This window comes from Alligator mississippiensis, chromosome 5 (genome assembly GCF_030867095.1).
Source record: "Alligator mississippiensis isolate rAllMis1 chromosome 5, rAllMis1, whole genome shotgun sequence".
Classification (NCBI taxonomy): Eukaryota; Metazoa; Chordata; order Crocodylia; family Alligatoridae; genus Alligator; species Alligator mississippiensis.
The window spans coordinates 208,775,898-208,794,169 of NC_081828.1; the positions used below are offsets into that span (position 1 = coordinate 208,775,898).

Genomic DNA, 18,272 nt, shown 5'->3' on the forward strand with positions numbered 1-18,272 from the left:
CAGCACAGCACATGTGGTGGAGATGGGGGATTCCAGTACAGACTACAAAGTGGGGGGTATCCAAGGGAGGGCTGCAGTGGACTGTGTGCCTAAAATGTTCAGTGTGCAGCCCACAGACATACAAAGTTGGGCGGCCTTGATCCAGATAAAGAAATGAGCACCATAAATGGAGTTCCTGTGTTTGAAAACTGAGTTTCTTGAATTGCTTCTGTGAAATCACAAGAGGCATACTGCAAAATTAACAAATGCAATGAGATCCTCCCTTGCAAATAAAGGTTCACGTTATTGAAATGGTAAATGGAGAGAAGGATAAGGAAAATGACCTAGCATCCAGCTAATAGGCTGGCATACATGCAAGGTGAGATAACAGAATACAAAAAGGAACTTCCTTTGTTAGTGCAGAAAAAAGTACATACATTTTCACGCCAGCGTTTATTGTATCCCTTTGATAATTTTATGTTAGAGAATAGCAATCCTACTTTCGGTTCAAGGGTATGTCCTTTAATATTTGCATCTGAACTGCACGAAAATCACCCTTTCATGGGGCCATGATCTCTGCTGAATATGGAGTGGAATGTTTTCTGATGTACGGCATACGCAAGTGCAAGATTAAATTGGTAGTAACTAACCCACGTATTCCCACATGTGAACTTAGAAACCAGTAATTGAACTCACAGGGACTACTCAGCCAAAAACATTTTCCAGTTCTGGGGCCTATACCTCCTAATGGATGACTGTGAAGGGGAGCTGATAACCAGCCTCATTTCTTAATGCAGATTTAGATGGGTGTATAGAAGTCAAGTCCATTTATCAAGAACTTGATTAGGCTGCAAACTATTTTCATGCTAAAAAAAAATGCACTAAGCTTCATCTAGAAGATAATGGATTATTTTTCAGGTATCATGATAATTCTGTGACCCCCCCTCTCCCCCCACTCCCAAATCCAGCTATCTTAGGCTATTCCAAACAAGCAATACCCTTCAGTTTAATTCTAACCAAGGGAAATCTCCCGGGGTAAAGGTTTGCAATTTCCCTTTACAGACCACCTTCCCCCTGAAATGTATCTTTGTATACTTATAAAGAAGTAAGTGACTGAACCAAGAAGGATTCCCCAAAGGCTTTAAATATAGGCAGGAGGCCTAATATTTTTACCTGGGAACTAACTGGGGCATCCAAGAAGACATTAAATTAACAGTGCAAAAGAAGGGCACCACAGGAAAAATGCAGCACAAACTCAAATTCAATTTGGTTGCAAATAAACAAAACCATTTGGTGTGGACCAACAATTCAATTACTAAGAAGTAGCTTACTCCAGTTTTATCTCCACAGTAAATCGGTTCTGTAGTAAGGAGTGGATACGTGACCAGCTCTCCACACAAATGAAGCCTTATGAAGTATCTGACCACTCAATGGGAGAGATGCCCAAAACAAAATTGACAGTCGTGCCAGACACAAGAAACACACACTGGTGTAAATTTACTTCTCACTTTCTCAGAAGTGACTTTATGCTGTAGAACAGCATTTTTTCCAGAGTAAATGCTGTATATCACGTGTCCATTTCAAGAATACTCCAGAGTAAATGTGTCATGTGTCTGCTCCCAGGTTCAAGAAGGCTAGGAACAGAAACTTTTCAGTTGCTTATATATTAATACTAGAAATCTATGTAATAAGCAGAGAAATTAAAACAGGATGCACTGAAACACAGTGATTTACATGACCACAATGTTAAAAGTATCTGCTCATAAAAACGCTATCCATTACCTAACTTTAGAGTTACTGGGAATTTAAAAGTGCAGGATCTTGGATACATGTGGTTCAATATACTAACACTGAATCAAGCCAGAAAAAATGAGTTACTCTGCAGGTTGCATGCGTGGAAAGAAAAAACACCTTATTTTGAGAGCCATATGCCGGACAGCTCACGCAGCCAGTAGCAAGTACTTCTAAAAACTACAGATAACAAACCTCCAACACAAGAACTGTGGCACCCAACATAGGATAAATCTGTTCCAGCCCTCAGGATGACAGACAGTGATGAGTTAATGAACAGACTGAAAACTGATGGTTGCTTCAGAACCAGTGATCATGGCCCGATTACGTTCAACGCAGGCCAAGAAAGATCAGTCACAATCAGTAATTACACATACGCTTGACGTTGCAAAAGGACTTACTTTCTAAAGCTGAAGGAAACAATGAACAAAATTGATTGGAAGAAAAAAAAATAGACAAAAAAGCAAATGAAAATAAGGGCTTCTCTAAGAATCATGTATTATATGGCCAAAAAGCCATGATTCAATAATCAAGAAAGAAGGCTACTTTGGCAAGAAGTCCAACACATTTATACACTGGAGCGCAGGCAGAAAACAGAAATAAAACAGCAATATGAGTGAAAAGGAACAAGGAGGGTGTATATAACAACAGATGTATATCAGAAGTTATGAAGGTTAGAAAATTGATAAGGGGAGCTAAAGATGTAACTGAACAACATGTGGCTGGCAGGGTTAAATATAAGGTAAAACTGAGGCATCCCATCAATGCTAAACGCCCGTTAATCAATAGTCAATAGAAATGGTAAATAGTTAATGATGTAAAAAAATAGGAGCTTTCATTAAATAGTCTTGCGCCATATTTGGAACAAAGCAAGATGATTCACTTGTATCAGATAAGGATGCAAATGTACTTTCCACTCCATTAATAACTAAAGGACAATGTTAAACAACGTCTACTAGGGCTAAACATTTATAGATCAGCAGACCCAGGTAACTTGCATTTAATAGTCCTAAAAGAGTTGGCTGAGGAGACCTCTGGCCTTCTGATGTTCATTTTTGATCAATCTGGGAACACTAGACAAATTGCAGAAGACTAGAAGAGCATTAATGTTGTGCCAACATGCCAAAACATATCTTTGTGTTTATAAATGAGCATTGCAGGGGATCATGAAGAAGTGGAGGGAGAAGACCAAAGAGAAATCGAGGAATGAGAAGAGTATTAAACAAAAAACAGAGATGCCAGGAAAGGGCCACATCATCCTGCATTTGGGGTTCCCCTCGGGTCCAGAAATTTGGCAGAGGGAAGCAGCAATTATTGCTGCAGCTGCTATCCCACTGCCATGGGTTAGATGTTGAGTACCACTGTCCTAGGCCCTTTAGAAGACCCTACGACAAGACATAGGTCTGTTTGTAATGGCAAAAGCTGCCACAGTTTGAACTGGTTTCTAACATTCAACAGTGAGATAGGAACTGCCAGTAGGGGCATTAGGGGGATGCAGAGAGTTGGATATATCCCACCTAATGGCAATGTAGCTTCAGAGACAGAATTGTAAAGCTCGAGGAATCCCCATCAATCAGCTCCAGGAAATGTGGGCTTTCAGAGATTTGGGCTCCTATTCCATTATCTCTCTTTTACTGTGTGTTACAGCTGTCTGGGAAGTGTTGAAACAAGAATATAATCATTTTAATTAGAGATTAAAAATATCATCTGCCAAATAGCGACTTAATCCAGGATAGAAACGTCTGGAGTTGCCTGAGGAACAGGCTGAGCATAGCTTTAGCATTTGATGTCAGCAGTATGTCAACGATTAGTAGTGTATCATGGGCTGGATTTTCAAAAGTATTCAGCACCAAAAGTGGCATCAGATTTTCAGAAGAGTTTAGCACCTTGTTAGGCACCTGAATGAAGTAGCCAGACTGTCCAAAAGGCTGGACACTCACCAACTTCCACTGAGCTGGTGCTGGAAAACTGGCTGTTTCCTGCAAGTGCTAAAAGAGAGGTGAAGGGTACTGCAAATCTGGGTGTCAGGGCCATTGGTGCTCCCACTTCAGCCAAAGACATATTACAGATGTCTCAAAGTGGCACCAAAAGGGACAGTAGAAGGAAGCTTTTCATTTAGTAATGGAGCGGAAACCCAGATTCAATCCAAATTTGCTGACTTCTGCTCAAACCCCTTAACAAATCAGGTTGTGTGAAATGGCATGAAACAGAGGTCAAGTAAACATTTGTACAGAACTGGGGCGGGCTGGCTGCTAGTGCAAGCAAAGAATGAGCATGTGAAGACAACAGTCTTTCTCTGAATTATTTTAAAACTCAAGTTGACTATTTCGGTGTTGAAGGTCAAGACATTTTCAGTCAAGATTCCAGCTCCAAGCTTAGTTCCAATGAAGTTTCTCTTTCTACTTCAACAGAAAAAAAAGGGGACTGCAGCTGAAGAGTTCATATTGTGGCTCCTGTCCGATTCCAACGAACCTGCAAATTCTGTTAACTACCTTGTCACTAACAATCTCAGATGTATACAGTGCAAACCTCTAACTTGCAACAGGATGAAGTGCTGCATCACACCCATGGCCCTTTTTCAGGGCTGGCCCTGACAGTCAACGCTGTAAACATTGAGGGACTCGCAGGAGTCAAACAGGACATTATTTTCAGGATGTGCACCAGGTACAACTGTCATATGCTTTGTCGCCAGGAGACACAGAGATGGTCAAACAGCAATAGGCCATTGATCCCTGGGATGAGATTGGCCATTGAAAGGCAGCACGAGAAATACGGCAGCACTATCTTCATAAAACCAAAGCTTACCATCAACATAGCATTGATGACAGAACAAGATGACATTGAAATCTTGACCATCAATATAGACAACATCTCAATAACATCTGTTTATAAGCCTCCAGGGAAGTGTTTTGCCTTTGTGAGCCCAGGAAACCCAGACCTCAAAAAAGCACACACGATCATTTGTGACTTTACGAGCCACCACATCACAAGAGGTTACAGCAAAAGCGACGAAAGTGGCAACTTGGTCAAAATGTGGGCCAAGGCATACCACCAAGCCTGATCCATGACTCAAAGCTAACTAGGTCTTTGACTAGCTCCCAATAGAGATGAAGCTGTAATTCAGATCTTGCCTATTTTTAAACAACAACATAGAAGTTATGGGAAAAAAAAAACTGTTGTAACCCACCGCTCACACAGCACAGACCAGTCACTATCAATATCACAGCAGGCATAACCCCAAATACGGTACCAGTGCATAGACATTTCAATTTTAAGAAAGCAGATCGGAGGGTCTTTTTCTAAGACCTTCACAAAGAAGTGACACACATCAAACTTGTCTTGGATAATTACGTCTTCTTCGTGAATGCACTGTGCAAAGCCTCCAATACATATATACCTTGAGGATACAGACCTGAGTATACACCAGGGTGTACTCCCATGCTAGCAGCTGAATACAAAAAATACCAGCAAGTATTTCAAAGAGATTCTTTCTCAGAAGATACTATCTCAGCAGGGACAGCCCTAACTAACAAGCACCAAGGAAGGCCATGGGAATGGAAAGAATTGATCGAAGGAATAGATATGACCCACACTAGTAGGAAAGTAATGTTACCATTAGCAAGTTGAGTAATGACCCAAAGAAAGTACAGCAGAACCACAACATCACAGCCAACAAGATGGCTCACCAGCTTCTGCTCACCAGTCAAGTTCTGATTAAGCATCCTAAAATATGGAGGACAATCATTTTAGCACATAATACACAATGGATGAACTCAATGCCAGAATAAGTAACTTGAAGAATGACAAAGCAACTGGACTCAATGACATACGTATGGAGCAGATCAAGACTTTGGTCCCACAACCAAGTTATGGATATTATGTCTTTTTAACAAGTGCTCATCATACCTAGGCTGTGGCGACAAACCCATGTAATAGCTGTATTAAAGCCATGGATGGATGCTTCTGGCCCAGAGAACTTCAGGCCAGAGCTACTCCTGTGCCATCTTGATAAGCTTTACAAACATCTCATTTTCAATCACCTTTCACCTTATATTGAACAACATCCAATATACCAGAACAAGCCAGATTCATACCAGAGAAGTCCTGCACTGGTCAAATACTAGATGTCACTGGGCATATAGAAGACGGATTCAAGAAAGATGACAACAGGTGCTGTATTTGTAGACCTATCAGTGGCATATGACACAGTCAGCCACTAAAACTTGCCTGCCAGAGTCTACAGTATGATGCTCGCCCAACACCTAGTGCAGTTCATCCAGTGTCTTTTGGAGAATAGATGTTTTTACATAGAATTGTGCAAGAAATGGAGTCACTGGAGATGACAACGAAATAGTCTCCCACAGGGCAGCGTGCTGACACCGATCCTCTTTAACATATATACCAATGACCAACCCATACAGAGCAATTCAAGGAGCTTCATATATGCTGATGATCTACGCATTGCATCACAGGTGGACTTAGCCACTGTCAAAAACGAACTGACATGTGCACTGAGCAACTTCGCAGATTATTGTAATAAGAACCAGCTTCACATCAACTGAACCAAGATGCAGGTTACAGACTTTCACCTACACCATAGAAAAGCCAAGTGGAAATTAAACATCACTTGGGATGGAATACCACTAACTAATCACACAAACCTTGTGTACTAGGCAGTTACATTGCATCAAACATTTACCTTCAAAGCACATGTAGAGAAGATGAAAGGGAAAGTCAGTGCTTGCAACAACATACTTCAAAAGTTGGTCTCAGAGTGGGGAGTGAACCCAGTTACATTATGAACCACTGCAATTGCCTTGTATTACTCAATTGCAGAGTATGCATGTCCAGCATGGGAATGATCAGCTCATGTCGAGAAACTAGACCCAGGGGTAAAAAAAACTGTGCAAAAAACCCTGAAGCAGCACACGCTTGGGCAGGATGTGCGGCTTCAAAGCAGAGCCAGGCTGCAGCTCTGGGAGGACCCCAGGAAGGCTGCTTGGGCCAGCACAGTACTGGCCCCAGCCCCCCATGCCACCCAGGGCAACCTGCCGTGCTCCAAAGCATGCATGGCACAGGCATTCCCCAGGGACAAGAAGCGGCGGTGCACCTAGTTGTCCCCTGGGAACCAAACATTCATGCATGTCTGGATGTCCCCCTGGATGCTAGGCTAGCCACATCTCTTCCTTGGGATGCTGGTTGCTATAGAGCAGAGGCCGTCAAAGTCAAGGCCATGGGCTGGATGGGACTCGTGACGTATTTCATTTCCCCACAGCCCCTGCCCACATCGCTCCAACCAGTTTCCATGGAGACCCCCAGGAGTGGCAGGGATATGACAGTGTGGGGTCAGGGTCTCCATGAATGTCTCCAGGGTCTCTATGCAGTGGTGAGTGTGAGCCACAACTGGGGTAGAGCCAGGATTGCAGCTCTGCCCCAGCTCTGGCCCATGCCATCACCGCTGCAAATCCCAGTGCTGGCCCCGGAGCAGCTCCCCACCCAGCTGCACTCCATGGAGACCCTTGCCCCACGCTGTCACGGCCCCACACCTCCATGGAGACTGGCTGGGGTGACGCGGGCAGGGCTGCTGGCCGGATTTACCATTTTGCCCCCACCTGCTTTAGAGGATGCCATGGAGCTGCTGGATGCCTACACCAGAATCTCACAGCAACATGCCTTCAAGAGAGGAATTTAACATAAGCTACCTGAGCAGCTTCCAAAATAACCATTCTTTCTTTTATCCTAATCAGGTGCCACATTCCCAGTTAGCTGGCTTGGGAACTGGATGACTAGACCTTGCTACTGGTCTGGCAGGCTGCTCATCTAGCTACCCTATGCAGAAACCTCCCTTATCAGCCTCTGCAAGATTTCTAGTTTCTTCAGCCCCTACCCTCAATTTCTAATATGCCATTGACTCACTCGGGGGCCACTTTATTTGTATATAGGACCTCTTAGAGCAGGGGCTGGCAACATTTTGGGACAGAGAGCCAAAAACACCTGCAACCTCAACTTGTAAGGTGTTGGCATGGCATGGCCGGATTGCAGTGGAGCTGTGAGGGACCCAATCGTTGTGGCAGCACAGCCCTGACCCTTTCCCCGCTGTCTGTCCCAAGGCTTGCAGGCCAAGCAAAATGCCTTTGCATGCCACGCTCTGGCACCCATGCCAGGGATTGTCTACTCCTGTCCTAGAGTCTCAGACAAGAGCTCAAGGAACTGGGAAAGCCTAAGGGGTATTACAGACGCCTGTAAGAGAAGTGATTTGAACTACTGCAAGGTTACCTACAAATCCTCTGGACATTATTTCTCTTGCTTAATGGCCAGCCCATCCAAGCACAGCAGGATGAACTGTCATGCAGCAGAGAGCGCTGAAAAAGCAAACCCTTCCTCTGTGGAAATCTCAGGAGGCAGCACTGCAGAAATGCTGTTTCAGTTAAGAGCTAGAGTCTCCAAAGACTGTTTGGAGCATGATGCTTGCTCTGTCCTTTCTGTTCTCTTCTGTTGTCTGTACAGTACACTCAGCGATCGGAAAGGGAGATAAGGTATCTACTAAACAAGTTGCTTCAGACACTTCCGTGACAGGGCACCATTTGCTTATGCTTCTTTTGTTTTCCCTCTGGGGGAAAATAAAGATAGCTTGCTACTCTCATGCGAGACAATAGATCCAGCTTCTGAATTCATGCCTGTGATATTATCTGCTTGAGTACTTGCTGATTCAGGCTCCATTCTGCCTGAAATATTGACTTCCTGCTCTGCCACTTGGCCTCTGTGTTTAGAGTTCCCTTGATGTGAATGGCCTTTATCGACAGAAAACGATGTACTGCCTAATGCGGGAACTCTCCTCCTATCCTTTTGTGACTGGCGCTTTTTTCCTTCCATCTGCTTGCTGATGTACGAGACGGCTCTTAGATCGTCTGCCAGTACAGTTTCTTGAACTGGAATGCTGCTAGCCTAAACCCTTGGAAGTTTATCTCGTTGTATCCCTTGCTTGGGCATGTTCCTGAAACACACTCCTTAGTACTCATACTTTGAATCCTGGAGGGTATTAAGATCTCTTCTTGTGGTCATTTGAGTGACCATCGTATTAGGTATAGAAGGGAATATTTCTACCTTGTCCTGTGCATTAGCAAGCACTGCTGGCTTCCCTTGAACTTGCATGGATACAGGAATGGTGACGACACAGGGATTCAAACCTGTAACATCACTGGATATTCTTGTTTTCTGATAGTAGTCTCCAGTTCTCGGAGTCACACAAGTACCACTCCAGTGCCTGAGACTGACTTGAGCAAGGCTGTAGTGATGCAACCATGAACCGAGTGCTGCGACTGCCCTCTGTGTTGTTCTCAAAGACCATGGAATTCAACTTATAGAACAATAAAGCAATAAAGTTTATTCAGAGAGCCTTCTTGGCCTGCTTATCTGCTGTTCCCTGAGGTTCGTGGGGAAAAGTAACAACTTATACAGAACTTCCTTAAAGGTATCCACACATCTTCCCCTTTTACATGCAACATATCCTCATGTAATACTAACATTGGAAGTTTAGTTCAACCCATTGATAAAGCACATTTTTACAGGTATCTGTAAGTCTTTGTGTTGACTTTTCAACTCCAAGTGATCGTCTCAGATTCTCTGCATTCTCAGTCCTTATTGGTTTCCTTGTTCAGATGTCTCTACTTCTGTGTCATTTTCAATCTCCTCTGTTGTTTCTTGTTGCTTTGTTGTTAGCTCCATTTCCTTTGGTGAATCTCGTGATGCTGCTTCTTTTCTCCCCTTTACGAGCTGCAAGTGTCATCTTTTCCTTCTTAACATATGTCCTTCTAGTGTGACTACTTTATAGGATCCGGGAGCTACTTGATGGGAGACTAGTGCTTTTTGTTTCCACTTTGGTCGACCTGAAATAAGTACCATACCCTTGTTGTGCAGTTGTGGTAACTCCCTGGAATCCCTGTCATAATACCATTTTTGTAGGAGTTTATTGAATTTTTAAAATGTTTTCACATTTCACTTTTCGTTCTGATGAGCATCATCCACAAGATTTGGCAGCCTGGTTTTGAGTTTTCTGTTAAACAGCATTTCTGCTCGGGACAACCCATGTTTCATGGGTGTTGCCCTGTAATTTAAGAGTGACAGGTAACCATCAGTGTGTGAATTTGTAGCTTTTTTGCAAGAATTTCTTCGCTATTTGTACTCCATTTTCCACCAGACCAATGGACTATCACAGCCTCTTTTCTTTGCACTAATCTGTACTTTTGGCATATTGTACAAGCCTATATAGCATCTTCCAAGTCATTATTTATGTTGGGCCAATATAGAGACCCCCTTGCTCTCCTTTTGCATTTTTCAATGCCTAGATGCCCCTCATGTAGTCTTACATGTCTTTCTTTAGCACTGCTGGAACAACAAGTCATGAGCCTTTGAACAAAATGCCAGCCAGTACCGGCAGCTCTCCTTTGAATTGGGAGCAGGGGCTAGGTCTATGTTTTCCTGGCCAACCAGAATAAATAGCAGTTATCACTTTTTGCAATGTGGTGCCTTGAGCAGTACCTTCTGCCCACATTTTATTTGTGACAGGAATCATTCTTTTAATTAGATTAACATGTACTATGTCTGAGTCTGGAATTCTGTCATTTTCCATTGTGTCATATGCTCTGGATGACATATCTGCAATAAGCAGATATTTTCTTGGTGTGTACTGTATGTCTAGATCATACATTTGCAGTTGAAAGAAAAGTCTCCGTAATCTGGTGGCATGTCTGATAACCCTTTCTTTGCTGTAGAAAGGGTTACCAAAGGTTTATGAACAGTTTCAGCTATCACAGCTTCCCATAGATGAATATATGACATTTCTTACAGCCATGTACCAGAGCCAAACTTTTTCAATTTGTGCATATAGACACTCTGACTTAAAGAGTACTATATATGCATATGCTACGGTCTCCAGCTATGCTTATGTTTTTAAAGCAAAGCGGCTCCAATGCCTTCCTTAGAGCCATCTGTTGACAATTTAATGGATCTTTTAGGGTTATAGTATTTTAATACTTTTTCCTTTGTGTATTTTTTCCTTTAAGTTTTTTTAATTCAGCTGCATGTTCACATTCCCATATCCACTGAGCATTCTTTTGTAGGAATGATCTAGGGTATTTGATCTGCTCTGCTAAATTAGGTAGCTATTTCCCTAAAAAACTGATCATTCCCAGTAACCTTTGCACTCCTTCCTTATCCGTGTTGGGTGGCACGTTTTTAGTGGTTTTAACCCTTGCAGGATCGATTTGCACCCCTTTTTCAGAGAGCTGTTCACCCAGATATATTATTTCTTTGACCCTGAATTTGCATTTTTGTTTGTTCAGTTTCAACCTGCTTTGCAGGCTCTTTCCAGCGCCTTTCTTAGCCTCAAGTCACATTCTTCTATAGTATTTCCCTGAATTAAACCATAGTTCCATCAAGACCTTCAAAAAATGTTGCACCTTTCTGTGAAATATTTCAAATGCAGAACACAGTCCAAAAAGAAGTCTACAAAAGCAATATTTTCTGAAGGGTGTATTGAAGGTACATAGTCTAGTGCTATTCTTTTCTAGGGGAATTTACCAAAACCCAGAAGAGGCATCCAAAGTGGAGAAATATTTAGCTTCTGCCGTAAGCGGCACTAGAAAAATATTACTGGAGTGGAGGAAGGGGACTGAGGGGTGCAAAGTATGCCTGCCTGACCCCACCTTTCCCTCCCGCAGGGCTGTTCTGAGGCCACCGCGCACTGGTGCTGTGCATGTGGCGGTGGAGGAACGCATGGCAGCGGTGGCACTGGAGCTGCTGTTGCCAGTCCAGTTTTGTGGGGGATAAGCCCCATTATCCCTGGCCTTCTACCGCCTATGCTTCTGTCATGTTGCTAAAAATCTCTGCCCTGGTGGGAATGGGAAAATCCTCCCTTTTGATGTACCTGTTCATTTGCTTAGGATCCGGATGCAATCTCAAGGATCCATCTTTTTTCTGTTATAACCAGTGAATGAACCCAAGCAGTTGGCTGCTCTACTTTTTCTATTATGTCCATGTTAACTAATCTATCTAATTCCTTTTCCAGTTTCTCCCTTAGCACAAGGGAAACATTTCTCAGAGCATGTATGGTGGGAGTATTCGATTCTCTTAATTCTGTCTTGTACTCAGTTGGCAGTTTCCCTATGCTTTGAAACACATCATAAAATTCTTATGTTCTTGCTTTCTAGTCCCTCGGTGGCATCCATTCTCTTAATCAAAACCTAGAGTTTTATATGTTCAAAACCCAATAATTGGCACTAGCTTTCCTGGGACTGTTACAAACTGAACTTTTACTATATTGCCCTTGTGTCTAACATGCAGTGTACAAACACCCTTGGTTGCAATCATGTTCACATTATATGCTCTAAGTTTCACTTTCTTACTCACATTATTCCAAAAATGAAAACTATGAATTCTGGAATTACATTGACCTGTGCCCCTGTATCCAATTTAAAAGTTACCATTAGTCTATTGGTGTCCAGGGCAATTGTTCAGTCCTCGGAAGAATGAACTTCTTCTTGTATTGTGCCAATGAGGAATTCTTCCTCTTCCTCATTGCATAGACGATGGACCTGCCATTTCTTGTGCGGTGCATCCTGTTCCTTTCTGCAAACTCATGAAAACTGACTGAATCTTTTGCACTGATGCAGCACTTACCAGTTGCAGGGCATTGCGTGGATTTGTGGTAACCCCCACAGCATCTGAAGCTGTCCATTGTTTCTTCAAGCAATTCTCTTCGGCCTCCACTTGCCTGCTTCATAGTGAGGTCCTCCTTTCTGTGCTATTTGTGTGTTGCCTTAGGTTTTTGCAGTCTTGTAATCCTGTCTAGTTCAGCTTATTCTGCTTTTTCCTCCAGCTTGTGCAGCCTGGTGTTTGTTATCTCAGCTGCTGGGCACATTCTAACTGCCCTTTCCAAATTAAGGTCAGGATCCTCTAGCAGTCTTTTCCTGAGGTTTGTATCCCTTATGTTTAATACTATTTCATCTCTGATCATAGACTCTTTTAGTTCTCCAAAACTGCATGTCTGGCTCAGCAGTCTGAGCTCTTTGACAAATTCCTCTATTGTCTCACAATCTTTCTGCCGTCTCATATGGAATTGAATACCGTCCAAAGGTTTCATTTTGTTTAGGTATGCAAATATTCCTCAAACATTTTTATTACTGTACCATAGCTTTTCTATTCTGTTTCTGACAGTTGTAGGTTATTATAAAGAAACAGAACTTCTGGGACTGCTATATCTAAAAAAATCTAGCTATCTAAAGTGGATCTTCCTTCTCTGCAGCTCCACTGGCCATCATATAGATGGTGAAGCTCTGATTACATTTCTTCCAGTTTTCTACTGCATTGCTAGAGAAATTTAATTCCTCTGTAATTCTGAGATGCTCCATTTTTCTCTCTCCCGTACCCCACTCCTGGTACCATGTGTTGTTCTCAAAAGGCCAAGGAGTTGAACTTATGGAACAAGAAAGCTTGTTTATTCAGAGATCCTTCTTAGCCTGCTTATCTGCTGTTCCCTACTCCCCTTCCCTGGCAAATATAACAACTTATACATAACTTTCTTAAAGGTATCCATACATCCTCTTTCCCTTCTCCTTCCCCTCCATGTCCAGCAGCAAACTATTCTCTCATGAAGTCTGACCCATGATGAAGTGTCTCCAACACAGCCTCTTGATCCTTAGGAGTCTCTTGGTTGGCAACTTACGCTGACTTCTTTATTAAAACTCCTCTTATTTTAAGCTTTGCACGTATATCCTCCAATACAAACATATTTCACATTTCCAAGCCTATGTCTTCTACTGGATGGAGAATCCACCGTGAAAGAGATAGTCAGTGTTTGTTGAGTTTGATGATCAATCAACAAAATTGCGATGTTATCTGCTTAATACATGCTAAAGGTCTTCTGTTGCCATGGGCACTGCTATTATGGTACTGACTGTTACTAAGGTGTCATGCAGTCATTATAGCTACCTGTGGATTCTCCAAACTCGCAGTATGACTGTCAATACCAGACCCTTTGTATAGACCTCGGGAAAGGCTGGTCATGCAAAAGGGAAGGTGTGATATTAGGAATGGATGGTCTTGTAAACAAGGGAAGGAATCTCTGATTTAAGAAGCGAATGGATGGTAATAAATAGGCTTCAGTACACCAGAGAGATAGTGGCTCAAACAGACTGCAATGTTTCCATAACATTATTTGTAAAGGCTCTGAAGTGGTTCAATTTCTTCAGGACTAGAGCCAAGCTAAAATAAGAATTTCTTTCTCATGACAAATTCTGATAGTTCAATATTTGCTTTCATCCCAAATCAAAAAGGATAGTTGAGTGTAACTTTTTTTTTTCCTGACCAAAGAAAAAAAGTTTTAGAAATGGTTTGAATGGAAAAAAAACCTGTAAAACCATCTTGAGGCAATTGTTTAGTACACGTATTTATTTTTAAACTCATTTTAACCCTACAGAGCAATTTTCTTTCTTTAGATTTAAAAAAAACCCCACATAGTTATATAGGTATTTTGATGTCTTACCATAAAGGTTTCCTGCAGCAGAAGGAAACAGTTCTCCTCCCTGAAGCGCTGCCGTTTTCTGCGTTCTGGTTCTGAAGAGCCGGGTTGCTCAGGATTGAATGTCTGCATGCAATCATCACTGAAGCGACTAGGAGACAGTGAGGAAGGATCTGCAGGACCACTAACCACTGAATGCAGGATTGTGCCTTTCAAGTACTGCTCTATATTGGGTATGGAGGGAGGCAAAGCTATGTTGCCCCAGAAATTTTGCAGAAGTAGCAAAGCTGCTGTTCCCTCCCATACAGAAAGTGCATTCCTCTCTTGCTGGCCAGTTTAGGGTCAGGGATGAGGCCATGACCCTGCCACATCCTTGCCCAATATAGCCAGTCTTAGTGATACTACCAGTGCTAGTCCCACACAGTCTTTGCATTCACATATCTCTCAAAGGTGCCCTCTTTTACCAACTGTGGACTCCAGTTGGTAGCAATCTCTCCAAAGTCAATAAGACTATTCAAATGACCATGGCAATTAATGTTTAGCAATATAGTTCTCATAAAACATTCAATTATATCCTCGCTACAGGAAAAAAAAAAAGAACGTACCCTCCTGGTTAAGCTGGTGGTAAACGCAAGCAAGCATTGAAGCGTTAGAAGAGCTGGATAAAAACAATTAATTTCCTACCCATATCAGCTTTAATAAAGGCACAGAAGGAGAGAAATCAACTGAAAGGATATGAATGTACCAAAATTTTAATTGCTGCTCTTCTGATGGGATGGAAAGGGCTAAGTATATACATGGCAGGAGTGGCACTAAATCGAAAGATTGTCTTCCCTTTGTTCAGTACTATAAATGTCTGGAAAACAAAATAGGAAATAGGAGAACATTTAGTGATTGCACTTGTGCCCCAGGCCACCTCCCACATGCAAATTCCCTCCTTTTGTATGCCCCAAACATCCTTCTCAATGCTCGCCCAGCTGCAAAAGGTCCCTTTTCACCCTACGACCAGTTTTCCTCCCAAATCATTCCCAGCGGTAGAGCGCTCCTCACCCCCATAAGCAGTGCTTCAAATATCCTTTGTCACAGATCTTTGAGCTGCTGCCTCCCCGCTGCTCAAGGCAGATTCCTCTCCCTCCATCTTTTGGCTTTCTTACCCCATCTCCTTCACACCGATTTCCCGCATTTGTCTCATCTACACGTTTTGCCCTGGCTTTAGTTTGCACATTGTTTGGGGCAGAGATGGCCTCAACCTATATATAAATGGCACTCAGGTGCTTCCACAATGTAAATGGTTTGGAGGCAAGCCGTATGGATGAGGTGACTCTAAGTCAAACCAGTCAGGGGACTGTAGTTTTGGGCAATACCGGGACACTGGCAATTTGCCCAACTGCATTTAGAGCAGCCCCTACAATACCTTACCTCTGCCTAGAGGGGCTGACCCACTCACTGCAGCAGCAGGACCAGGCTTTTCAAAAGTGAACTACAAGTAACTTTGCAATTCACCCATTAACAATCTGCCCCTCTGATCTTCCAGACTAAAATCCAGCATCTCCAGGCAAAAGCAACATAGCTATAGGTATTCATGGTTTGATTTTTGTGACGTGCAACATGTTTACATTGGTGTAACCTGCTTTTACGCCTGAGAAGCGAGCACGTGATGTATAGGCCTACACTGGATTCTGGTGTAGAGCTGCCAGTGGAATAAGCACAGTACAAATACACCAGTATGACTTACACCTATCATATAAACACCACATGTCTGCAGTAATCCCCCCTCCCCGTAGCCATTTGCTTAAAGTAAACAGGCTATTACCTAATCTCCCTCCCACTTAATAGCATGATGCTCTATTAGCACCTACTGTGGCAGTCACCTTGATGGTCACGTACCCATCCTTGATCTCATTATGCCAATGTACAAAACCAACATACATTAGTGTTACCATGTGTCCAGGCCCGGCAAATATAAGGGCACAACTTGGTTACCACAAAGTAAAAGGGCCATGGACTGACTGCATCACACCTATGACAGCCGCCTATGTGCATGCAGGCTTACTCTGCAGTGAATAAAAGCTTACTCTTCTTGCACTGACAGCTAAGCTCCTATGTCTTAGCCTTTATTTTCTGCAGGGTAAAAGCAGGCACACAGGCAATTTCTGAAGAGCAGCTGATGCACAATAAATTCTCGCCACTGTTACCTGGTGGTAACTATTTCATGGGTCTGTGCCCCCAAATAAAGCACCTACTTCTTCAAGTCCATTGACCTGGGGTTACTTTTGCTGTTTACATTTCAAAACATGCTCATGAAAACGCCAGCAGGGAAAGATGCAAGAACTTAATCTATGGGATTAGAGTCGAAACAGAGACAAGAGCACACCACTCCCTTGCACCCAAAAGGACTGGGGCTTGTCTAAGAAGAAGTGCTTGCATCCAGTTCTTTCCTCACATTGCCAAATGCTTGGCACACAGGAAAACAAAGTGTAGTAAGCGAGCAATGCCACTGTGCTGTCAACAGTCTTTGGAGAGAAACTGTTTGTAGCACGATGGCTTTGGTCCAACCACACATGATTCTCATGAGGTGACACTTGCTCTGGGATGAAGTTCGCCCTTGTGCAGGGAGCTGGCACACTGCACCACTTACATCACGTACGAGCACTGTTTCGACAACTTATATGAGACTAAGAGGCATCTGGGCTTATTGTGGCTCTCAGCAGAGCTGAATTTCCCTCTTCAGGAAAGGCTTGCATGGGTCCATCTTAAGCTAGGCAGATGGTGCTCATTCCTGTGCAGAGCTCCAGCTCAGTGCTCCATATATACCCTTAAAACAAGGCTGTATAAATATTGCTTAAGCAATGCACAGAACCTTTCCAAGAGTCTAGGTGCTGCAGTGAATATCACACAAGAGATAAAACCTACAAGCCCACTCAGCTCAACTCATATTCTGCTCCTGTGCATCAATATAGAGCTGTATTCACTGTTAGTTGACCTCTGCAACTCATAATCAAGCTTTTAGCCTGCTATACCCTGCTGCTTATTCACTGGAAATTCTGTCCATATTAGCTCTCCGATCTTTAAACCAGAAGAAATCATTTTTACCGACCACTGTGCAAGGAAGGATGAAAGTCAGAGTTCTCACCAGCAACCATTTCTCATCTTAAACAAAGGTAAAGAGGCAGAACACTCCCCACCTTGTGATCGCTGTAGTAAGAGTCGAGATCCTCCAGCGGTTCCCCAATGAGCTCTGGGGGAAGATTCCCATAGAGTTCAGGCAGCTTTTTGCAAGCCTGTAAGTCAATTTGAGGTCGAGGCTTTTCTTCCTCTCCCACCTGTTCCTTGTTCTCCTGCTTGGAGGTCCTTGTGTGTCTCTCCTCAATACGCTTCTCAATAGCAGCCAAGGATTCAGGCGTGAACCGGTGGAAGCTGTTAGTACCCGGTGGTAACAAGAAGTCGGCCATATTTTCATCCTGCTTCTCCTGTACTGGTCTTTATTCCAAGTAGTGGAAACAACTGAAACAAAAGGTATCACAATAGGCGACTGTCAGACTGATAAACCAGCATACAAACACTTCATATGTCTTCCTTTGTTAGAAACCCACGAACGCAGACAAATTCAAGCGAGTTAACAGGAGGCAAACACCTACCAGAGAAGAGCCGCTTCACCGTAACCATTCAAGTGTGTGTCCACAGCTGCCTTGCAGGAAAAGAAAGCTAAACCGGGACAACTTAGACCCATTTAATCCAGGCACATCCCAGATTCACTTTTACTTACTGAAGGGTAGCAGCAGATACAGTTGCCAACATTAGCTGTTCTGCAGGAAATGCCCCTGTTACCTTTTAACTTCCTTTAACTTCCCTGAAAACCACTTCCAAAAAGTGATTTAGGCACCTAGGAACCCAGTCTTATTGAAAGTCAATGAGATTTAGACTCCTAATTCACCTTTGAAATGTCAGGTTAGACTCCTAAATCACTTTAAATGCTCTTAAACAT

At 43.0% G+C, this 18,272-nt stretch overlaps 1 protein-coding gene across 1 annotated transcript in view; it reads right to left on the bottom strand.

The window, feature by feature from the left end:
- The window catches only part of LOC102565252 (sodium channel protein type 5 subunit alpha), a 309,008-nt gene that overhangs the window by 239,222 nt on the left and 51,514 nt on the right, over positions 1-18,272 (bottom strand). Inside the window, exons 2-3 of the mRNA XM_059729221.1 lie at positions 17,473-17,791; positions 15,025-15,143 (exon numbers count right to left, since the gene is read on the bottom strand). Of these exons, the coding sequence (XP_059585204.1) occupies positions 15,025-15,143; positions 17,473-17,739 (386 nt within the window). The 5' untranslated portion in view covers positions 17,740-17,791. The remainder of the gene's footprint in view (positions 1-15,024; positions 15,144-17,472; positions 17,792-18,272) is intronic.